The sequence below is a fragment of the Ambystoma mexicanum genome, chromosome 1p, assembly GCF_040938575.1.
Source record: "Ambystoma mexicanum isolate Mex_15411 chromosome 1p, UKY_AmexF1_1, whole genome shotgun sequence".
Taxonomy (NCBI): domain Eukaryota; kingdom Metazoa; phylum Chordata; class Amphibia; order Caudata; family Ambystomatidae; genus Ambystoma; species Ambystoma mexicanum.
In genome coordinates this window covers 387,182,098-387,204,660 of record NC_090921.1, presented here as the reverse complement: position 1 = coordinate 387,204,660, position 22,563 = coordinate 387,182,098, and the positions used below count along the sequence as shown (strand labels likewise).

Below are 22,563 nucleotides of genomic sequence, written 5' to 3'. Positions count from 1 at the left end.
GACGGTGGGAGGGAACGGGAGGCGGAAATAGGAGAAAACAGCAAGGGAGCATCGCGGACCGCAGGGCCGTCTAAGGTGAAACTATTACACAATGTAATGGAAAAAAGGGCAGGGGCATCAGGGCAAAGTGCTTACCTGCAAGCCATGATGGTAAGTGCAAAGGTAATACGGAGGGTTTGGCCAGTTTAGCAGGGGGCAGTAATGGCTGCACCCCCTGCCCGTAACTGCACTTAGCCAGTGGTTACTGGGTGACTTACCAGCCCCACAGGCTAACACAGGCCAACACTGTCTGGAGTCAACTCTGCAGGCGCGGTCCTTTGCCTCGGGCCTTCACCGGGCTGCTCTAACACAATGATTGTTATGAGGGCTCTGGGCCAGTCACAATTGGGGATGGGATTACGTTTTGGTAACCAATAGTGGCTCAGGGGAGGGATGGGAGGTTAAGAGGGGTCAGAAAGTGGCAGCGGGCCTCGGGAGAGGGGATTGGACAAGCTTCTCGTAAAAGGAATACTAGGAGGGGCCTGAGGGCTCTAAAGCACCACTCAACCTGGTCAGGAAGCAAAATTATTAGAATCGGAAGTCTGTTCCGATGCAGGCACAAAGTGGGATGGGGCTCTGGGACTCATCTGGGCTGCCGCTGGAGGTGAAAAACCAGTACAGACCGCAAGCAGGGTGATTACACCCTCCTAGGTGTTTCAGGGAGGGCACTAGGACCAATCAGGAGTCATAGGTTTGCTGGGAGGCGGGTGGGTAAAAGGGGACACAAGGGGCTATGGAAGTGAAGGGGAAGCTTAACACCCCTGCCGCAAGGTGGCTTGTGCAATATCAAAAAATAAATTAAATGGTCAAAGCCACACAAAGAGGGATAGGGCTCTGGGATTCACACAAGCTGGAGATGGGATTAAAATGGGATAAAGGCCTTATAAAAATGACAAACTACTAATACTTGGGTGTTTCAGAGGTAGGGCTGTTGCAGAGCAGAATTGTTCCCTGGCTAGATTATTCACCAGAGTTGGATTTCATAGTGGTAAATCTCTCAATTACAAGGGTCCGCTATGACACTCCCCTATATAGACATTGTTCCTGTTAGAAGTGGAGGACTGGCATGAAGATAGCATGGTGAGAAAGCTCATACCTATGTTTTTTAGAGCCCTTAAGGCCATTATCCTTAAATGGAAATCCAAGTGTCCCCAGGATCGAGAGAAATGGGGACATCGCTCACAAGCTTGCGCCTATGAAAGACAAGCCTATATAAAATAAGCTACCCTCCCCATACCCTCAGCTGGACAGGAGTAATCTGTTTGACCAATTTGTAGGAGGGAATGTGGGTAAAGAGATTACAGCAACACAGTATGCAGACTCAAATTCCATTAATGAGTGATATACCACCCATGAGGAGTAAATCTGGTCAAGATACCCCCAACCACATGGACATTTTCTTCTCAGTTTGCATTATACGCAACAGATTTATTGATTTGTGTGCACATTATTATAAATTAACCTACTCAACCCAGCCTTGCCGGGACAATGTCATTAATGCCATACTCATCAGTTATACTGTAAAGTATTGACTGCAGGTACATGTACTATTTACCACAGAACTGTTGGAATGTTTAACCTCGAATAGAAAGATTAAATAAAATAGAAATTTCCATCTCAATTCGATATTTGGAAAGGTTTCCAGGTATGGCGCGAGACTACCCTGCCTTATGTGCTACAAAATGCTCTGCTGAGTGTTATGTTTCAACAGAGTACTTTTCCTTAACAGATATACATGTGATCTAGTAAAAAAAAAAAAAGTATAGATTTTTCTGCACACCACTGTGGTGTGTTCTTTTGTGAGGACTACTGGGAATAGTTGTACCTCCATGCTAGCTATTCACCCTCCAAGTTAAGCTGGACCATTCTACTACAGTTTTCACAGGAGATTTTGGTCTATCCTTTTGAGTGACAATTTTACCATTAGGTTAAAATGCTTAACACAGCCCTCACCAGACGGTTGCGCAAACATCACCCAAACAGGGGTTTGAACTGGTAATTTGGGTATGAAAATTGCGTTGGGACTGAATGTGTCCCTTTACTACAGGATTTGCCTATGCAATGATTATGCATGGTCTCTGGGATGGGAGTGAAAATACTAGGGGACTAAGGGCTCCACATACTTTCTCTGAAAGATTTAAGAAATAGTTGCTCCTCTTATAACCCCCAAGATAGCCATAATACTTGCCTTTCAAGTCCTGTACAAGACACACCCTCTTCGATGGAAGCATTCCAACCTTTAGTGCTCCCACTCTCTTCCGTGGGAGTGCTGCAAGGGCAGGAGCAGCAACTGGAGCAGTGGATACTCCTTGCAGGACATCGTTAAAGGCTGTGCTGTGCTGCCAATCCCCAAAAGGAGCGTCCGGCACCATATCCATTTGGGAGGACTGCTCCCCCGACAAAGAGTCTTTAAGCTGGGATTTGGAGGACTCTGCTGTTTTACACTTCAACCTTTCAAAGTCTGGTTGTTCAACTTCTGAATCTGGTTTGAGTTTGGAGGCTTCGGCAAGAGCTTGTGCTTTAGCTGCTTCTTCAAGCGCCTTTGCTTCAAAAAAGTCATCAGGTATACCCATGGCTTGGCGGAATTCCTTTATTTTCACCTGATAATATTTGTAGGCTGGACTGTTCTTTGCATGTAAAAACCTGAAATGCAAATAACCCAATTGAAAGGCAACAGCAAGTCTGAATATATACATATTACTCGCAATGGACACATTCTTGGGCAAGACATCGCACAATTTCTAAAGCCAAATTTTATTGATTTTAGTCAGAACAGTTCCTACAATACTAAAATCTCATTTACCCACCTGCCAACATCTCCCCCTCAAAAAAATTACCCCACAATTGTCACTGCTAAAGTGAAACATTACTCACCAATAATATTTCTGGTGCTTGCATCCACTTAATTTACATGCTGCGTACTTCGTCCGACATCTAGTGGTAATCTCAGAGTATTGCATCTTTTTTCTGAAGAAAATGGACGTCGACCTGGGCGTGCCTGTAACACTACCCCCTATCGTGACATGTAGTGTTCCCATGAGACCTCACGCATCAAGGGCCCCCCCCCCACCACCTTCTTCGGTTGTTTGTTCTGTCATGAGGGAGTCTGAAGAGAAAGCGGGAGTACAGAAAGGAAGGTGTAAGATGCCCATGTCCCTTCAACTCCAAGAGGAGAGCAAGGGGAGGAAGCGTGGGTACAAGCAGATACAAGCACAAGGAATACGATTAAGCAGAGTAATGCATGTCTTCTGATGCTTGTGACTGTTTATAACCTCATGCTGGGCATAGACTTGCGAGCAGTACCAGGAGAAGGTGGTGGGATGTGAGAAGGAACAGCGAAGGGATGTCTTCACACCAGTGGACCGGCCTGAGAATCAGTCTTAGAATGTGTATATACGCAGTAATGTAGAGTCAAGTTGTAAACAGAACTCCAGGTAGCTGCTTTGCAAATTGAAGAGGATCAGATGCAATGAAAGCTATTGTAGCTCAAGTGACTCGAGTAGAATGTGCTCTAGGCATAAAGGGGAAATCTCTTAGCCAGAGTGTAACACGTTTGATGCATTTAACGATACACCTAGATATTGCCAACTTACAGACAGGGTCCCTTGCACTACCAGCAGCAACAGAGACAAAACAATATGTCTTTCGTAGTGGTTTTGTCTTATCAAGGTAGTACAACACTGTTCTAATATCTAGTGTATGGAGGCTACTCAGCTGAGCTAGTGGGATGCTGAAAGAAAGTTTCAAGTTCAATGGATTGGTTTACATAGGTCGACAATAGAGAGGCAGGTGGCAAGGTCGGGGAGTCTTGGGTATTTTTAAAATAATCTGGGTGTCTGCATAGTTGTAGCAAGTAAGGCTGTGTGAGCGGATGAGAGCTGGCAGAGGTTGAAGAGGGGTGAAAGAGGGTCCTTGTGGCACCACTTTTGTGATAGGCGAGGGACAGAGGAGAAAGGTGGGAGGAGAACGATTTGTGAGCGTTTGGAAATAAAGTATGTGATCCAATGAAGAGTGGCGTCTGATGCCTAAGGTGAGGAGACTGTTCCTGAGTATTGAGGTGTTTGTGGTATCGAAGGCTGCTGACAGATCCAGGAGGATGAGAGCAGCACACCATTCTGAACCGGCATTTTGTTAGTTTGTCCCTTCCATGTCAATAGGCCCTCAAATGTTTTGCTTTAATTGTTGTATCTGATCCATTCTTTTCACAGTACAGTGAAGCACTACACTGGCTTGTGCCCATTGGTTATGAGGAAACTTACAAGTCCTTCAGACCGTCAGTACATTGTTTGCCTTAGTCTTGTTACTACTTAGTAACTAATCACTTGCAGAAACTTAATCATTGTACAATGCAATACAATGGGGTACATTTTATTTTTGGTTACTCCAGGTGTGCTAAATTGACAAGCTGGTGCAAGCAGTGACTTTTTACAATTTTGTGGTGCATTTTGTTTTAACCTTAATGCGTTTGGCTACCAACTGTGGCTAGTGGTCAAACATGGCCATGCCACGAGATTTTTTTCGCTTTCTCTTTGGCCATCTTATTTTTTAGCCCGAGTCCTGGCGTGTGAAGGCCAGTAAAATCATGATATGGACTTCCAGTGCCCAGGAAAGCAGAGGCTTTTGGTGGGCTACTGGAGGGCTATGCGTGTTTGCTGACAGGAAGTGGGTTGGACTGTCTGGTCCCAATCAACAAACTTGTGCCAGTGTGTCTGGGTGGAATGCAGGAGTTTTGCCACCAGTGGTCCTGATTGGGCCACTGCTGGGTTGTGTGTGGGGTATGTCTGCTAGTGGGAGCTGCTGCTCTTTCCTGGCTTTTAGGATAAGAGGACCTCTGCACCCACTCGAGAGATCCTGGAAGAAACTGAAGGTGCCAAGACTCCTGTGCCGCTTAAAGACTTTGCAAGGAGACCTGGACTAGCCGGAAAGGAGGCTTGGCGACCAACTTCTGATGCTGCCTGGTAGAGGCCTGTTCTGTGGAAGATGTTTATCAGTCCTACGAAGGAACTGCGACCCCTGGAGTGGAGGGAACATCCATTTGACGTCAGATCGCTACAAAGATGTTTCGGGCTACCGTGCTTCAGACGTCACCATTCCGAGTTGAGCCCCGAAACTTGGCGATCTTCAGGTTGTGCAACAGGACTTACCTCTGCGAAATGTCGTGGTCCTACCATCAAGGGGACCCGAGATAGTAAGTAAAGTCTGTCTGCGGCAAGTGAATCCCTTTGTGTTGCCGTGCATCATGGCCGTCATCCGTAATTGCTTACCAGTGTCTATTCCTTTCCTGAGAGGGACCCTGCATAGAGGTCTGCTGCATTCTTCAAATGGGAGACCTTGCAACAGCATTAGACACCGACCGGAGAGATGCTCGAACATGCAACCCCTGAGAATCAAGGGCAGAGGCAACTAACGGGAAAAGCGACCTTGGATCTTCTTCAATCAACATGCAAAGTCCTGTGAAGATTGAGTAAGGGGGTGAGCTGTAGTAATACACACCTGACCCCTAAACTCTCCTTTTAAAGTTTAGATAACTTAGAAACATTTGTCCAACTTTGGCTTGGCCATTGCTTGTTCACACAAGCACTCTGAAACAGTGACACTTGGAACTTTTCACTGAATTCCCCCCCAACCCATCTGCCACCCCCCCCACCCACCAGCGAGACCTTACCTCCATTTTTACAGCTTCACAACTATCGAATAGTTGCTGAACCTTTGGGCACAAGGCCCCATACACATCTTAGGGATGGACTTCTGAAGTTAGGATTGAATCTGTTGACAGTTCTAATTCAGCAGTTGGATATGTATTTTGCCCTAGGCCAGTAATTGTATATGTATCAAATTTTTAGCATGGAGCGATATTACCTTTAGTCATTGTTCACTCTGTTATTTGGCCATACGTAAAGAGATTTCCCCAACTTCTCTTAAGCACTCCTTTGTGCACAGAAACCTTCTGCTGACCCCTCCAGTCGAGCAAACTACCGCCCTATCTATATCGCCCTTTTCCAGGACAAACTCTTGGAGAAGCTGGCCATCTCCAAGCTCAACCTCCACAATGAAACTGCTGGGTGCATCCACAACCACCAGTGTCTTTATAGCATCCAGGGGCACAGAAACTACTCTTCTGAACACAGGCGAAGACCTGCTCTCAAATCTCAACACCAACACTCCCTCTGTCCTCATTCTTCTTGACCTCTCCTCTGCCTTGGACACAGTAAACCACAGCCTGATCGCATATCTGCAGGACACCCTGGGAATCACGAGTCAGGCTCAGGCGTGGTAAACCTCCTTCCTTTCCCACTGCTCATCACAGGGGGAACTTGGGTCCTTTCTCTCTAGCACCACTCATTCAACCTGTGGCGTTACCCAGGGTTCTAACCTACCCCCCTTGTTCTTTAATGTCTACGTGGCTGCCCATGCACATGTGATTACCACTTTCATATCCTACTTCGTGTTATGCGGTTGACACGCAACTCTCCTTTAGGCTACCCTCAGCCACCTCCTCTACCTATCAGACTGTCCGCTATTCAGTCGTGGTGTGCTGAAAACAACCTCTGCCTCAACGCCAGTAAGACCAAGACTGTTCACATGGGGACTCCTGCTCCCACTTTCCCCACACTCACTCTGGCCGTCCTCCCTTGGCCCTGCGCCCGCACCCACATGCAAGGCAAAAAACCTTGGGGTCATCTTCAACTCCACTCACATTTCGGACATCTCTAAAAAGTCAAACTACCAGCTACACCTCCTCAGATGTACTCTTCCTTTTCTCACTTTGCCCCAGCAGCTCACTGTCTCCAGAGCCCTGGTTGTCAAGGCTCGACTACTGCAACAGCCTTTCCCAACCTCCCTGCCTCTGCTCTGCCCCCTCTCAACTCATCCATAACAGAACTGCAAGATTTATCCATGGCCTCAAGCCCAGGGATCACATCTCTCCGGCACGGAAATCGGTCCACGTGACTGGAGCCTGTGACCTACCTATCTGCAACGTTGCCTACCTCTTCCCGAGCCATCTTATCTACTTTCAACCTTCTGTGAGTGAGTCGGTTCTCCAAGCAGAGATTTGGAGGGCGATATTTATCCTTTCCAGGGGCCTCCCTCAGGAATAGCCTACCTGCCGCACTCAGTCTTGAGCCTGATCTCCTCAAGTTCCGGATACTTGTTAAGACATTCCTCTTCTCACGCACTCTACTCACTCTACCCAGCTAACACTTTTCTCCGCTCTCTCCCTCTTTTCCGTGCAGCCTGACTGGCCGCCTTGTGTACCTCAGTCTCACAGGTCCCTGGTAACGCCACCATCCTCTCGCACTTGCCTCATTGCATTGTTCCTGCACAAGGTCAATGAAAGTGGAATCTCAGCAATTATCCCAGCTTTGGACTGACTGGACGCACTTGGTACCCTACCCAGCCCTCCCCCTTCCTCTCCTGTACCAGTCTGCACACTTGCACAATCTGAATCCACCATGCCTTGAAGAGTCTTTTTCCCTCGTCTCCTCTCCTGGCATGGTGGCGCCTCAATGCACTTGGAAAAACTGCAGCATCGTCATCAAAACTATATGCGTTTATCTATACTGTTAATTGTATTACATATGTACTTGTTCCTTGTACCCATTCTGCCTGTGCATAATTTTATCATCGAGAAATTGAAGGGCTCTGAATGACTTTCCCCCTATTGCCTCCCTCCTTGAGCGCTTAAAACACTTGCTTTGTGTATGGGTGCTTTCCAAACAATACCATACCAAGTTTTTAAAAAAGTTTTTTTATACATGCTTGTCTGCGTTCCTTGACTGCTTCATTCTGTACTCCTTGTGGACCCCTTAGACCACTCGCCTTGCTACTTTGAACTGGTTAGATTACAGAATGCCGTTGTCCCAGTGATCGCTCGGGTGGAATGGGCTCTTGGACGGCCGGGCAGCGGTCGGTTTGCCAACCGGTGACTGATGCAGCCAGAGAGCCACCTGAAGATGGAAGCCTTGGACAAGGCCCTCCCCATGGTTCACAGGACCAAACTTCACGAATAGTTGAACTGGTAGTGCCTTCCCTGCACCACGAAGCGCAGGAATTTCCGATGCCTCGTGAATGGGGATAGGGAAGTATGCGCCCTCCAGATCCAGCGACAAGAAGTCTCCTTCCTCCAGTTGGCCGAACACGTGCTGCAACGTGACCATCCTGAATTTAAGGTACCTGAGGTATTTGTTGAGGGGCCGCAGATCTTGACTGGGCCTCCAGCCCCCGGTCTTTATCAAGGAGTATCTGCCATAGATTCCGGAGACCCGGAGTCGCTTTGGAACCAGCTCTATTTTTTTTTAAAGCATGGCCCGTACTTCCTGCAGGAGCCGAGGGATGTGCAGCTCCTGCCGGGCTACCGGTGGTATCCGCTGACACTTCTGCTGTAATCTGAGTGTGAGAGAGATTGCATCGGTTGGTGGAGATTTTCCCACTCACTAATGAAGCCCACCAGCCAGTACTCCCATCAGGGTGCAAGGGTGGGGACCTGGCGTTGCGGCCAGTTCAATTTTGCTTCTCGGCCTGCCTGCCGCCTTGGGAGCGACAACGCTGGCCACCTCTGAAAGCCTTGGAACAGGAGGGCTGGAGGCACAAACATGATCCCCCGCCGAAACTCGGGCGACGTGCCAGATTTCCCTCCTGAGGCACGGAAAGAAGGACGATGTTGCTGAAGCATGCCAAGGGCACGGGCCATCTACGTGTCGGTCTTAGCTTGCAACGATTCGTTGACGGCCTTCCCAAAGAGCTGGTCCCCGTCGAAAGGCATGTCCAGAACTCTCGTCTGGACTTCTTGCCGAATGTTGGTGGCTTTCACCCAGCCATGACAACAGAGGCAGACACCGTTCCCCATCTGTCAGAACCCTGTGTCCGCGATGTCCAGGTCCACGGTGATGGCATGGTCCGATGCCACCTCGCCATCCTGGAGGAACTCAAGCACCTCAACCCGTTTGCCATCGGGGAGAAATTTCAGCAGCTGGGCCAACTTATACCACAGATCGCTGTCAAATCTGGCCAGGATCGGTAGCGTATTCGCTGCCTTGACTGTTGTCAATGCTGAGGAGCACACTCCTACCCATGGAGTCAAACTTCTTGCCCTCGCTGTCCGGGGGAACAGACAGACTATGAGGGATTAGAAGGCTTCTTTCTCGCAGCCGCCGAGACCACAGAGTCTGGGGAGGGCTGTGACCGTAGGCACTTTGGTGAGTACTCCGGCACCCGGAACTTCTTTTCCAGCCGGTCCCTCTTCGCAGGGGCCGGGTTTCTCATCAGCGCCAGACCAACGTTGTCCAGGAGAGGCACTGTCAGGATGGTCTTCATCTTGACCTTATGTCGTTAGTAAAGGAAACTTTCCTTCTTGGTCTCTCCTGGCATCAGCTGGAAGAGCTCAGACGCGCTGGCAACTAGGGCATGGAACCTCACTTTGTACAGGGGAGAAGCCCTCAGTGACAGAGAAACACTGCTGCCACCCCCAATTGGGGGTGGGAATTGTGTGGCGGCATAGGGTGCAGTTTTCCCTTCTTCGCTGGTGGCGGGCCCTGTACCACCGGGGACAGTGCCGGGGGTTCCGTGAGCATCCTCTTCTGGATCCTCGACACTAGTGTGTCGATAGTTGAAAGGATGTGGAGCGATAAGTCCCTGGGAGGTGGGGATAGGCTTACTGGGCCCAGCACCCACACGTAGTAGCAGTTTCCGTCATCCGTTTCGGTTATCGGTCCCCATATACTCCGGGGCCATGTTAACAGACACCAGGTGGTCCTCGTCCAAGGAAGAAATATCTGTGCCCTGGAGCATGGTTGAGGCCTCCACCACCCCCATCCTTTTTTGCGTCCCGAGGGGTTGTCTTTGGTTTAGGGATGGCATCCTCTTCTCGGGCAATTTCTACACCATCTTGGCTGAGGCCTCCTGCCTCGGAACGGGGGTGGTGGGGGACGGGTTTTGGGGGGGGGGCCACCGGGTGCCATTGGGTTCCCCTGTTGTGGGCCAGCGCGTTTCGCCTTTGAGAGGGAGGCCGTCACCAGCTCGATCATAGAGGATGACTTCGCCTGAACCACCTGGGCCTTCAGGGGCAGGTCAGACACCTTTCCCTGCGCCTTGGTCTTCTCTGGCTTCTCCTGCAGCTTCCCTGGGTTAGCCGATTAGGCCTCCCTCCTACTCCTCTGACATGGTCCGGTATGCGGTGTATGCCCGATGGCCTCCTGCAATCTTTGTTGAAACTCAACGATTCTTACACTTGAGGGGCGTTGAAAGACGCCGACAAAGGGATCCCTGCTTGCCGGTAAAAGGAACAAAAGAGCACACAAGCTTTGACAAAAATAGAAACCAACGTAAATGTACAAAAGCTCTCAGCAAAATACGAGGACTCCCAAAACTTGAACGTGCAGTAAAAACTTAATTGCCAGACGGGGTTAGGGAGAGGGCAGTCATTGGCTGGGGGCAGTATGACCCAGAGCTCAGCGATTGGTTTATAGGAGAAAGACAGTTTGTACGTGAAAGTGAAAATTTTCTTTTACAGAGGATTCCTGGCCTGATAGGGAATATTCATGAGCCTGCGAATCCATGCCCGACCCCATGCTGGAGAACTTGTGAATCAATGCCAGATGGTACATGTGCATGAATGCAATCACAGCAATACTCAACGGAAGTTGCAAGGCTCAACAGAAGCAATACATTCAACCCTGAACAGACTCACTTCAAACAAACAGGTTGCATAGCAACGCCTGGCCGACCCAGGACTCCTCCCTAGCATCCTTGACGCAGGAGAATCTCATGAAGGTTTGGGTCGACCTCCACGTAGCAGCCCTGCAGATGTCAATCAGGGGGACACTAGAGAAACGCAGTCGTTGCTGTGATAATCTGTTGGAATGGGCTCTCGGCCGGCCTGGTAGTGGTCCGTTTGCCAGAAGGTGGTGCATGATGCAGCCGGAGAGCTACCTGGATATGGAAGCCTTTGACAGGGCCTTCCTGTGATTCACAGGTCCAAAATTCCATAGAGTTGAGGTCTTCTGGAAGTCCTTCATGCGTGCCACATAAAATGTCACAGCACGAGCAAAGTCCAGCAAATGCAACATCCTTTCAGCCGGTGTAGAAGGATTCGGAAAGAAGACGGGCAGAACCAAAGGCTTGTTGGAATTCTGAAAGAAGGTTATAACCCAGGGGGGCACTAAAGGTACAATGTACAGAGTGAAGCCCTAACAGGCAATTGTATTAACACGGAAAAGAGGGCAACACACAACTGTATGTAGTTACACAACGGGCAGTGCGGAAATCCCTCAAAAGGAACGACGGGCGCATATACAGTGACCAGGGAGATACTGGGTCGATGAAGACAGAAAGCTAGATCGAAAAAACACTTTCTGTCCCTGTCTAGAACCACTCGTAGGAAAAAATTCCTTAGGAAACGCTGGTGTAACGCTTACAAAAATGGGGGAAGGCAAAGAAAAGCCATTTTTGAAAAAACCTTAATGTAGAAATTGTTTAACTCCTGTATATCCAAGGTCACTGCAAGACTCAAAGGGGCTACGGGCAAACAATGGGGGTGTTAAATAGTTAATACACCTAGGACTGAAAAAGCCCAGGACCAGCCAGTCTACTCTGGGTCAACAGTACTTTAATATCCCGTAGACTAGTCGGGTCATCCCAGGGTAGCTCAAAGTTAAGAAAAGAGTAAGGGAACTCAAGGTGCCGCTGCAGATTTTAAATAATATACTGCAGATGGTACTCCTTAGTATGGCTGTGCCCGCTTTTTTAAAATGAAGACAAACACTGCCCATATCGCCCGTCCCAGAGAGATACTAAATAGTAGGACGAGGCGTGTGACAGACATAAAACACACATGACAAGTTGTTCAAGGTACAGGTAGAGCAGGTTTATAGCCTCCACCACGTAAAAACCGCCGTTTACCTGTTTCAGTGGTGTAAATTTTGGTGGAACCACTTTCATCAGGACAGTCTTCTAAAAGCGAAAAAACACATGGTGATGCTCAAACATCAGTCACCATTGTCTGCCACAGGGTGCATACTTTACCCTGCTTCTTTAAGCCAATGCAGGGAAGGTCAAGAGGAGAACCTTCTGGCTGCAGTGGGTGTGTTCAGCAGTCAACAACTGATATAATCTTAATGAGAAATTTGTGACGTAATGTTGAAAATACTGCCACGAACAGCTTGCAGTTCAAAGTAACGCAGCCGCATCAAAAAGTACAGCGGTCTTCTGAAAGAACCTTCGGCATAAAGGTCGGGTGGGTATTAGCACCACCCTCGTAGCCTGGAAAGACAAGTACAGCTGCTTGCAAGTGAGGGCCTAGATCTCCCGACCCACCTGGCTGAGGGGGCCACCAAAAAAGCAGTCTTATACGAGAGAAACTTCAAAGGGGCCTTATGCATTTGTTTAAACGAGGGCCCCATGACCTTCATAAAAACCGATGTTGAGCACCCAAGCCGAGCAGGAGCCTTCAATGGTGAAAAAGTCCTGAAGAGGCCTTTGAGGAACTTGCCTGCTGAGAGTCGGCAACAGTGCTTCTGGATGTAAAAAACTGGTGGTATTGTTCGTGAAGACTCTCACCACTTTGACCTAGAGGGACGGCAGAAACTACCCGAGGGCCCAAAATACTGCCGTAGTTCCAGTATATTGATATGCAGAGTCTTAACTTCCGGCAGGCACAGGCCACTGGTGTGAAGATGTCTGGTGTGGGCTCCCCATCCTTCCAGGGAAGTGTTTGTTTTCTCCTGGTATGGGGGTTCTGGAAGTCTGCATCTGGCGATGTTCGAGCGCACGCCCCACCACCTTATCGCTCAACGGAACTCCTCGTCAAGAGCGATCCTGTCCTGGAGCCTCCGGACACCTGGACCCAACTGGCATCGAACTACTCCTGGAGTGCACGCATCCGCAATTGGCAGAGCCAAATCAGATATAGGCACGACATGCCGAGCAGCGACTTGGTGGTCCTCACAGTGGCGACCTTCAGTGTAAACAGCCGTTGCACCTTGCCCAGGATGGTTGCTATCCTCCCCTTTAACGGTGACGTCAAGCAGGACACTATCGAGCCTGGATCCCAGGAACAGTACGTCCTGCGATGGAGTCAAGCAGGACTTTGCATAATTCACTGAGAATCCCAGGTCAGTCAGAAGTTGGACGGTCCTCGAGAAACTTCGACTTGGCCCGGATGAGCCAGTCATCCATGTAAGGATACAGATGAATCCCCCGTAGTCATAGATGGGCCACCACCGGGGCCAGACACTTGGTGAAGACTCAGGGCGCCGACTTTAGTTCGAAGGGAAGAGGCTTGAACTGATAATGCTTCCCATGAAAGACGAAGCGCAGGCACTTGAAATGCTTTTTGTGTACGGGGACGTGGAAGTACGTGTCCTCCAGAGCCAACAAAGACAGAAAGTCTCCCTCCTCCAGCTGGCCGAGCACGTGCTGCAGCGTGATCATCCTGAACTTCTGGGACTTTTATTTGTTGAATCGTCGTAGGTCAAGAATGGGCCCCCAGCCCTTGGTCTTTCTTACAAGAAAGTATCTTGAGTAAACTCCGGAGGCACTGTGGAACCAGCTCCATCGCCCCTTTTCTTAACATGGCCCGAACCTCCAGCAGCAGTTGCTCCTGTCAGACCACTGATTGGTCTCCCACATGCCGACTACCGGCCTCGCACCGGGGGGTACGTGAGTGGGGACCCGACATCCTGGCTGGTTAAATCCTGCTTGGAGGTTGGCGTACCGCCCTGGGGTCCTCGACGATGGCAGCCATCTACGAAGGCCTTGGCGCGACCCCTGTTGGCTTCCTGGGTCAAAGAACAGGAGGGTTGGCGGTAAGAGGACAAGCCCCTGTCAAAAACCTACTAGACGTCCCTCCCAAGGAACAAAAGGACGGCCAGTATTGTTCCAAGGTGCCCAAAGCACCGGCTGTCAGTCTTGATGGCCTGGAGGGAATCCATCGACAGGCTTCCCAAACAGGTTGTCTCCATCGAACGGCATGTCCAGGACCCTCGTCTGGACCTCCTGCCTAAAGTTGGTGACCCTGAGCCAGTCATGACGGCAAAGGCAAACCCTGTTGCCCATCTGGTGGAAACCTGTGTCTGCAATGTCCAGGGCCACTGTGATGGCATTGTCAGACACCACCCCGCCTTCCTGAAGGATCTCCAACACCTCCACCTGTTTGTCATCGGGGAGAAATCCAGGAGCAGGGCGGGGCCATTTTGTACCAAAGCTCCCGGTCGTATCTCCCCATGATAGCCAAGATGGTGGCCACCATGTCCGTCATCGCCGCCGAGTAATTACCTTTCTACCCATGGAATCCAATTTCTTCCCCTCATTGTCCGGGGGTGCAGATGAAGACAAACTTGACGGCTTCTTCCTGGCAGCCACCGGGTTGGGCAACAGTTGAGACCTCCGACACTTGAGCACAGACTCCGGCACCCGGTACTTTTTTTCAAGCTGGTCTCTCTTCACTGGGGCTGAGGGGTTGCTCAGCAACGCCAGCACCTAATCCAAACGTCCTCCAGGAGCTGTACTGACAGCATAGTCTTCCACTTAGCCTCCCGGCATTGGAACAGGAAGCTGGAGAAGCTCCAACACCTGGGCAATCAAGGAATGAAAGGACCCCACTCCTCCAGTGGAGAAGCTCTTATGCAGGGTCTCCCATTCCTGTGTGGTTCGTATCAGTTGGTCTGTGTCCCTCCCCCTAAAGAGGGGATTTGGGGATGGGGGGGTGGGGGCAGGGGGGGACAGCAACTGTTGGAATGGAGGTGTAGGATGTATCTTCTTTGCCGTGGTTGCCCTGGTGTCAACGGGGGTCACTGGTGGTGCCGCTGAAGCATGTGGATGGTCGAGAGATGTCTCTAGGAGGCACCTGTGACAGGGTCGCTGGGTTCAGCACCCATGTCGTCATCCCCGTCGACAGGCGTCTCCCCGACGTTCTGGTCGTCGTCACCACAGTGGATGGTGTGGACAGAAAGGATCTCCTCGTCGGTCAAATAAATGTCAGTGCCCTGGAATTCTTCGACCCCTTTCCTCCCCCTCTTCGGGTCCTGAGGGGGACGGCCCCGGGCTAAGGTACAGCATTCTCTTCTCCGGAGGCTTTTCTATTGGCTTGAACGAAGACTCGCCTTGCAGGGAGAGACTGGCTGCCACCGGGGTACCCTGGACTGGGTCACCCCCTTTCACCTTTGCAAGGGAGGCCACGACCAACTCGTACGAGGACGATTTGGCCTGGATTCCCTGGGCCTTCACAAGTAGGTTGGCCTTCTCCAGTGTCTCCCGCAGGATCCCCAGGGTAGCCAACTTCCTCTTGGACAGAGAGTTGTATCAGTGGTTGGAGATTGAGGCCGGCAGAGGCAGAACGCAGCCCGACTGTTACGGGACCAGCTTGCGCAGCAACCCCAACAGAAGCGGACTTGCAGTGCTTCGCCTTGTGTTGGGCCCCCACAGATGTAGCGCCCTCAAAGGACTTAGAAGCCTGTTCAGGTTGGCTGGATCCGGAAGAGGAGGACAGCCACCCTGCTGTTTGAGTGACTGCTGGGCTGCGAATTAATGGGAGAGACTTGAATAAAAGGCAAGGTCTTTTGCAAGGAAGCAGGAGTTGATCACTGGACAAAGGAACCAAAGAAGAAACTGTAAGAGAAGCTTGCTGCACCCTCCTGGACTGTTGGTTTGCCCGGCGAAGCCCTGGTGCAGTGCGGAATCAAGGAATTTCTAATAGACTAGAGAAGGCCTGAAAGGATGGCTTCTCCCCTTGGGTTGGTGGGACCAATCACCCACAAGACGAACTTGGCTGGGAAGCCCTCTCTGTTCCTGCAGCAGCAAATAAGAACAGCCAGCAGAGTGTCAGGGGACAGGAAAAGCAAAATCGGGTGCATCGCCTTTAAGCCGGACCCCGAGCTCCAGGAAGATCTTCAGGACTCCCTCGAAGTAGGACTAACCAAGCCTGAGCCACCGCAGAGTGTATGCCCCCACAAGCAAGGAAATTCCACAAAGTGACCAAGAACCGCAGTGGTGCTATTTGTGAACAGCTGAAACAGCGAAGTGCCTCTGAGCTGAATTGTGCCCATTGCTGCTGCCAACCTTCAAACCGTAGTACGGGATATGCAGGACTACAACAGGAACAGAAACCAGCTGGAACCTTTCCTTCAGACTCAAGGGACTGTGTAACCAGGGGTACTTACCTCTTGTGTTTAGCTTGCTTGCTCTCACTGGAGACTTACATTTGCTGCCCTTTGCAGAGTTGCCCTTCACAAGCCTCCCAGCTTGTGGCCCAACAGTGATTCTTTTTACAACAAAACTCACATTTTCTTGTGCCATCTTCAAGAAGTTCCTCAGCTCCCCTAGATTTTGCTCAATTGACATTGGCTGTCCTGTCTCCATGCAGACTCTTACCATCCAACGTTGTGTTTAACTGTCCCTCCAAAAAGTCATAAATACCTTACTTGTATAGCTGGGAAAGGATTAACCTACATTTCATTGGGGGATTCAAAAGTTCTTACCTGTTTGAGAAACCTGTTAACTATAGTTTCCTTCCCTTACCTTTATGCCATAACCTCAGTATTACCTTTTAAGTGTGCAAAGTGATCTATTACTGTCCACAGAGTCCTAACTATTGAAGTCACCTCAGTAGTGTTGGATATTGCTCCCTTCTAAAGTGGACTTCTTTTAATCTTTTAAAACTTAATTTAATACAATTATTTTAATCAAGAACCCTTGAGTACAAGTGTTATTTGATTACATGTCACTGTGAAACTATGTTACAACCCTACAGCTCACATTGGCTACTCTTGAGATGAGCCTTGCTGCTCAGTCACTCTACCTACTTGTGTAGTACAGGCCTATACCAAAGGCTGCGTTACCTATTGCCAAGAGGACAAGGCTGGTGTAGTCTCCCCACAGGGTTACTACATACAATCTTGCCCAACACCAACATAGATCTGAATAGCTGCAGAGGTCCTACAAGCAGACAGTTGTCCAATATGGACAACTACTGGTTTCACATCCGCCCCAGTACCAGACTGCCACCAAGGATGTGGACGGTGACCACCTTCAGTAGCCTTATGCAGTCAACGTGCACACCAAAAGAAAAGCAAATCTGGTTAAAATGTAACTGATGCCAGAGTGCAGCGGGCACGCAATGGAGGGAGCGGGCAAGGAAATATTGAGTGAAATGTGGAAGTGCGGGGAGGACACCAGGTTGAATTGCCCTGTAATGCCGACTCGCCTCACCCCACCAATATTTTGGAAATCACCCCAAAGGAAATCACATCTGCAAGGTAGGCAGTTTAATAATAAACATTTTTTAAAAAAAGGAACTTTACCACATCCCATCAGTAGGTGAAATTAGGGTGTGTCGGTACTAAGAGTTGAGACTTAAAATATATGAAGGGACAGAATCTTGGAGAAGCTTTCTGGCCCTACCAGCAGTGCAGGCAATGCAAAAAAAAATAATCTATATATATATATATATATATATATTAAAAAAAAATAAGTAAAGAGGGTGAGGGCAGATTTAAAGAACACTTCATGCTGCAAATGGCGTGCAAAAAGATACTTACCAAAATTCTGGATTACTCTCACTGTTTTCCATGCTGAATTTTTCTATTTCTGGTCCCATCTGGGCTACAAACTGAGCCAGTTTCTCTGCAGTGTCCTTTGTTGCTGCATCAACTGTATGACAGTATTGAGAAAAAAAGTATTAGGCAATATGCAGCAGGGACACAATTCAAGACAATTGAGTAAATCTCTATGAAAATACTTAAGGTTTTACTTCTAAACTAAATTCTCCGGTGAGTGATCCCCTGCTCCCAATGAACGCATAACATCTTTCACCGGTTTAAGATGCAGAGGGTACCCAAGAGCTTGCTGCCTCCCCCACAGGTACCGCCTCCTCACATCACCCACCAAACCCAACAGCTCACTCAGCAAGGCATAATAATGGGATGCTCTGCCACCAGAAGAAAAAAAGTTACTCGCTGTATTGACTACTACACACCTAGTCCAAAGCCCGCTTTCTTCCAAAAACATCAGGGTAAGTCAATCAGGGACTGGAGCAGGAGGACCTGCAATCAAATACAATTTAGAGACCCTGCAGGTCCACAAGTGAACTCTCCTGGCCTGGGATACACCCTTGCACAACCTCCCAGTCCCAACTGCAAGCCATTTAAATATGAATGGCAGCAAGCAATTTTATAGAGGAAAAGGGACCGTAGGGGAGTGCATTAGTGGCCATGGTGAGCAACTTGCTCTTGAATCCTGCCCCCCCCCCTTTCCTACATACTTACTAGGCTCACAGAATCAAAACATGCCTAAAAGGGTGGATGGCAATATGTTGTATGATTTTATTCCAGACCATATTGCCATTTGCATTCTGATGGTGTGGTAGACCTGCACAACAAGAATTGTGTCATAGGTATCATCAAGTCCCCCACTTTCAGCAACCCATCTGCCTCTCTGGTAGGCAGAATGTGTATGGTCAGTGTTTTGGGCCATTTTCATACTGTGTGCCTGCCCTACACCCTCTTCAGGCTTTGGTGCACCCAGACCCGCCTCTGGTCCTGCCCCACCGACTCAAACAATTTAACTTATTTCATAATAGTCTATAACACACAACACACCAAGTACATAAGGCAGAGGATGTAAAGTTTACAGCCAACTCAGACCCTTCACATTGGCTTTCAATTCATCTATAATGTACATGCGACCCGATGTGGAAAGGAAATTGTAATGTCCTTTATGGAAAATGGGACTAGTCAGCCAAGGTCTAGTCAGATCTTGGTCGACACATTGTGCCGGCTCTTCTTGTGAGATACGCTTTCCCAGAGCGTTCTAACGTGGGTTGGCTGTAATATCTTTCAACATCCTCTTGCTATCAGACTGGAAGATCATATTTGTCGATGCTTAATGGAATGCTTAATACTGCATCCACCAGTAAACCCCAAAACAAACCCAAAATTCATACGGATATACAGACCACCAACCTATGATGCAACCTTCACGGAAGCAATCAGCATCCTAGCTATCAAGCACAATCATCTGATCATCCTCGGAGATTTCAACATTTGGTTCGATGAAGAAACCTCAACCACACAAAAATCCTTTGTGAAAGTCCTACCTTTCACACACAATATCTAGGGCTACTTCAATTAGGCCTACTAGAAGATGCTACACTAATCAACTAACTGACCTCGCATCAACGGGGCCAAAGCCAGAGGCATAGGCTTCCCATATTTAGCCCCAAGCTATGGAATGCACTGCGCACCGCCCTACGAGCAGAAACTTCACTTTAGAAAAAACCTTAAAAAACAGCCCTCTAACTAATCCACTCTACTTTCTTACCCTTCCCACCTCCAACCTATCCATGTGCTCTACAATTTGTTCCTTTCAAAAATTGTACAATAAGTATGCATGTATATTTTTTTTGTAAGTAAGCTTTGATCACTCACTGTAACAAGCGCCTCTATGCCCTTGGGCTGGTGCACTCTACAAATATGAATAAATAAATCCTTAACCGTCCGACTAGCAGCAAAGAATTTACAAAAGCTAGTCAAAGGAACAACACACTCTGCGGGGTATACACTTGATGCAATCTTCGCCAATAAAGAACTCATTACCACAGAACCCCTAATTCAAATACTCTGGAGCGACCGCCTCATCATTCCATTCATAATCACCATAGCCGCCCCTATAAACAAGCAACAAGACAAACCACTGATCAACATGAAAAGAAACTGGAGAACCATAAAAAATCTCCAACCTAACTGAACTCCTGGAACTCCGCAAACCTCTAGCAATAATTATGGAAGAGGCCGACATGGAGAAAAAAGTAACCTTACTCTACACCTGGATCTCATCAACCCTAGACGATATCGTAGAAGAAAAACCTTTTACCCCTTCACGTAAAACAGTGGCAAAAATGGTTCACCCCACTACTCAGCACCATGAAAAGGAAAAACCAAAAACTAGAATCAGAATGGAGGAACAATACTGCGAATAAAATGAAATTTCTGTAACAGATCCGCTCATCGTCAAAGCACCAAACACTCAAAAAGAACTCTTTAAAATCTTTAATGAAATAGAAAACCCACTGGGATGCAACGCACCAACTCCAGCAATGAAACTATGCAATGATCTAGGAGACCACTTCAAAAACAAAATTACCCTTCAACAAACCATACAAAGCAGACCATGCGATCACACTACATACCCAACCTATACTAATGAGGAATACCCAATCAAACTACAAAGCTTTCCCGAAAGATCAGTGGAGACTTTCGTCAAACTGTCAAGTCAAAGCAACAAATCAAGCTCTCCCGAAGACTCCAGCCCCCCGGACATATACAAATCAATCCTCAAACAAAAATCCAATGGAATACCATGGAAATCTCCTCAACCTTTCAATCTCAACTGGGGAAGGACCACACTCCTTCAAATCAGGGTACATCAGGCCGCTACTCAAAGATATAGCAGTAAACGTAGAGGACCTATCCAACTACAGACCCATCTCCAACATCACTTACATAGCTAGAAACGTACATATACAAAACAACCCAAGAATTCAAAGAGCACTGCCTACTAGACCAGGCACAAGTTGGCTTCTGACCAATGAGGGGAACGGAATCAGTTCTCCTCATGGGACGACCTAAACGCAAAACACAGACTCGGACAACAGTACTGCCCTGATACATTTAGACCTATCTAGAGTATTCGACACAGTTAACCACGACATCCGCATAACGAGATTAGAAGGACTGGAGACTGAAAACACCAACCTTCTATGGATCAAATCTTTCCTAACAAACAGAACCCGTATGGATGAAACCCTTCAAGTCCAACCCAAGAGACTCCAGTTGCGGAGTACCACAAGGATCTTCCACCCGCTTTTATTCAACATCTACATCTCTATTAATCAAAATCACAAAAACACGGCCCCACCGGTTACAACTACATTGACGAGACAAAACCTTCAAAATACAAGACACCCAAGAAGAAAACACTAGAGAACTGCATTATCGATGTATACAATTGGATGAACTCTAACCACCTCAAAATGAACCCAGGCAAAACAGAGATAATCGGCACAAAAAAACAGAGGCAACAACTACATCCCTTGGCCAAGAGAATTCGGTATGACCCCAGTTCCATCACCGAATGTAAAAAACCTGGGGGTCTTGATGGACAACATTCTCACTCTACAGCCACAAGTAAACGCTCTAAAGGAAATGCTTCTTTCTCCTGTGAGCGGCAAAAAGTATCCTGTCATTCGCCAACAAAAACACTCTCACGTCATGTACAGAGTAGATTACGCCAGTAGGCTATATCTGGGTATGCCGGAACGACTTCTCAAAGAACTACAATGCATACAAAATGCAGCAGCAGACTCCTCAAACTACCCCAAAATAACACATCACACCCGCACTAAATATACTACGTTGGCTACCAATAAAACTACGAATACAATTAAAATCAATGTGCATCACGCACAGTGCAATGCACAACCAGGGCGTAGAATTTGTGAGATAAATGACGCCTACATCAGCCAACAAGAATGCTCAGATCCAGCAACATCTGCCTGGAACCGAAACCCTACAACACAAACCTGGAATTAATTGCCCAAGGATATACAGAACACAAGAAACCACCTACAATTCAGGAAACTACTCAATTCCTGGCTCTTCACTGCGTAACTAGAATACCATCCACAAGAACACACTGCTAAAACAAAGATGAATACCAATCCCGGTCCCAAACAAGCAATCAATCACAGACAGAATCTAAGGAATGCACTCCACGACATACCATACCATACGACAGAATGAGAGATACCCACAAGAGGAGGACACTGAAGACTGAATAGACAGAGGCACTTGGACGACTCATCCATAGCATCCTGACCCTGTACCACACCCGTAGTTCCAGTAGACCAATTCACAGATAGTAGGGAAAAAGGGCCACCCAACCCCCCCTCCTCAATAGACGGTTCACATTATACTTAGTTCATCCGAATACAACAGGGAGTGCACTGCGCTAAAACCTGCAACAGACGGTCAAGAAAGGATGGTAGCAACTAATCCCACAGTTCGTAATATAATTTAAACCTTACAAGATGCGCCACAACCAGGATTCGCACCCCTCCTTCAAATCTCTGCCATGCTGCATACCTACCTCACCCGAAAATTCACACAACCTACTCTCGTCCAGCAAACCGCACGCACTTCACCACACCAACGAACACAAACAGCACCAACTGCACACGGTCTCACCCCGGTCCAATACTTGCACCAAAGCACACTTTGTATACCGAGCTGAAGCCGCCAACAGCACACTACCTCTCACTCTCCTACTCCCTCTTCTCCAGACTACCCCAATCCCACCCCTTGTTTACAGATCCGCCAGAGTTCTTGGGGACCAACTCTGATGGTGCAATATAAATACCTTTAACATTTAAATGTGCCTCGGCCACACCAGTGTGACGAGGATCATCCTGCACCAGGACCATCTGAGTTGATGGACTATCCGGCTGGGGAAACCTGCTGGCGAACCTTGGCACTT

At 48.4% G+C, this 22,563-nt stretch overlaps 1 protein-coding gene across 2 annotated transcripts in view; it reads right to left on the bottom strand.

The window, feature by feature from the left end:
• LOC138570729 (SURP and G-patch domain-containing protein 2-like) overlaps positions 1-22,563 on the bottom strand; it is a 187,242-nt gene that overhangs the window by 80,680 nt on the left and 83,999 nt on the right. For both annotated transcript variants that reach the window (XM_069649140.1, XM_069649141.1), the window contains exons 6-7: positions 17,571-17,682; positions 2,228-2,682 (exon numbers count right to left, since the gene is read on the bottom strand). In XM_069649140.1, the coding sequence (XP_069505241.1) occupies positions 2,228-2,682; positions 17,571-17,682 (567 nt within the window). The remainder of the gene's footprint in view (positions 1-2,227; positions 2,683-17,570; positions 17,683-22,563) is intronic.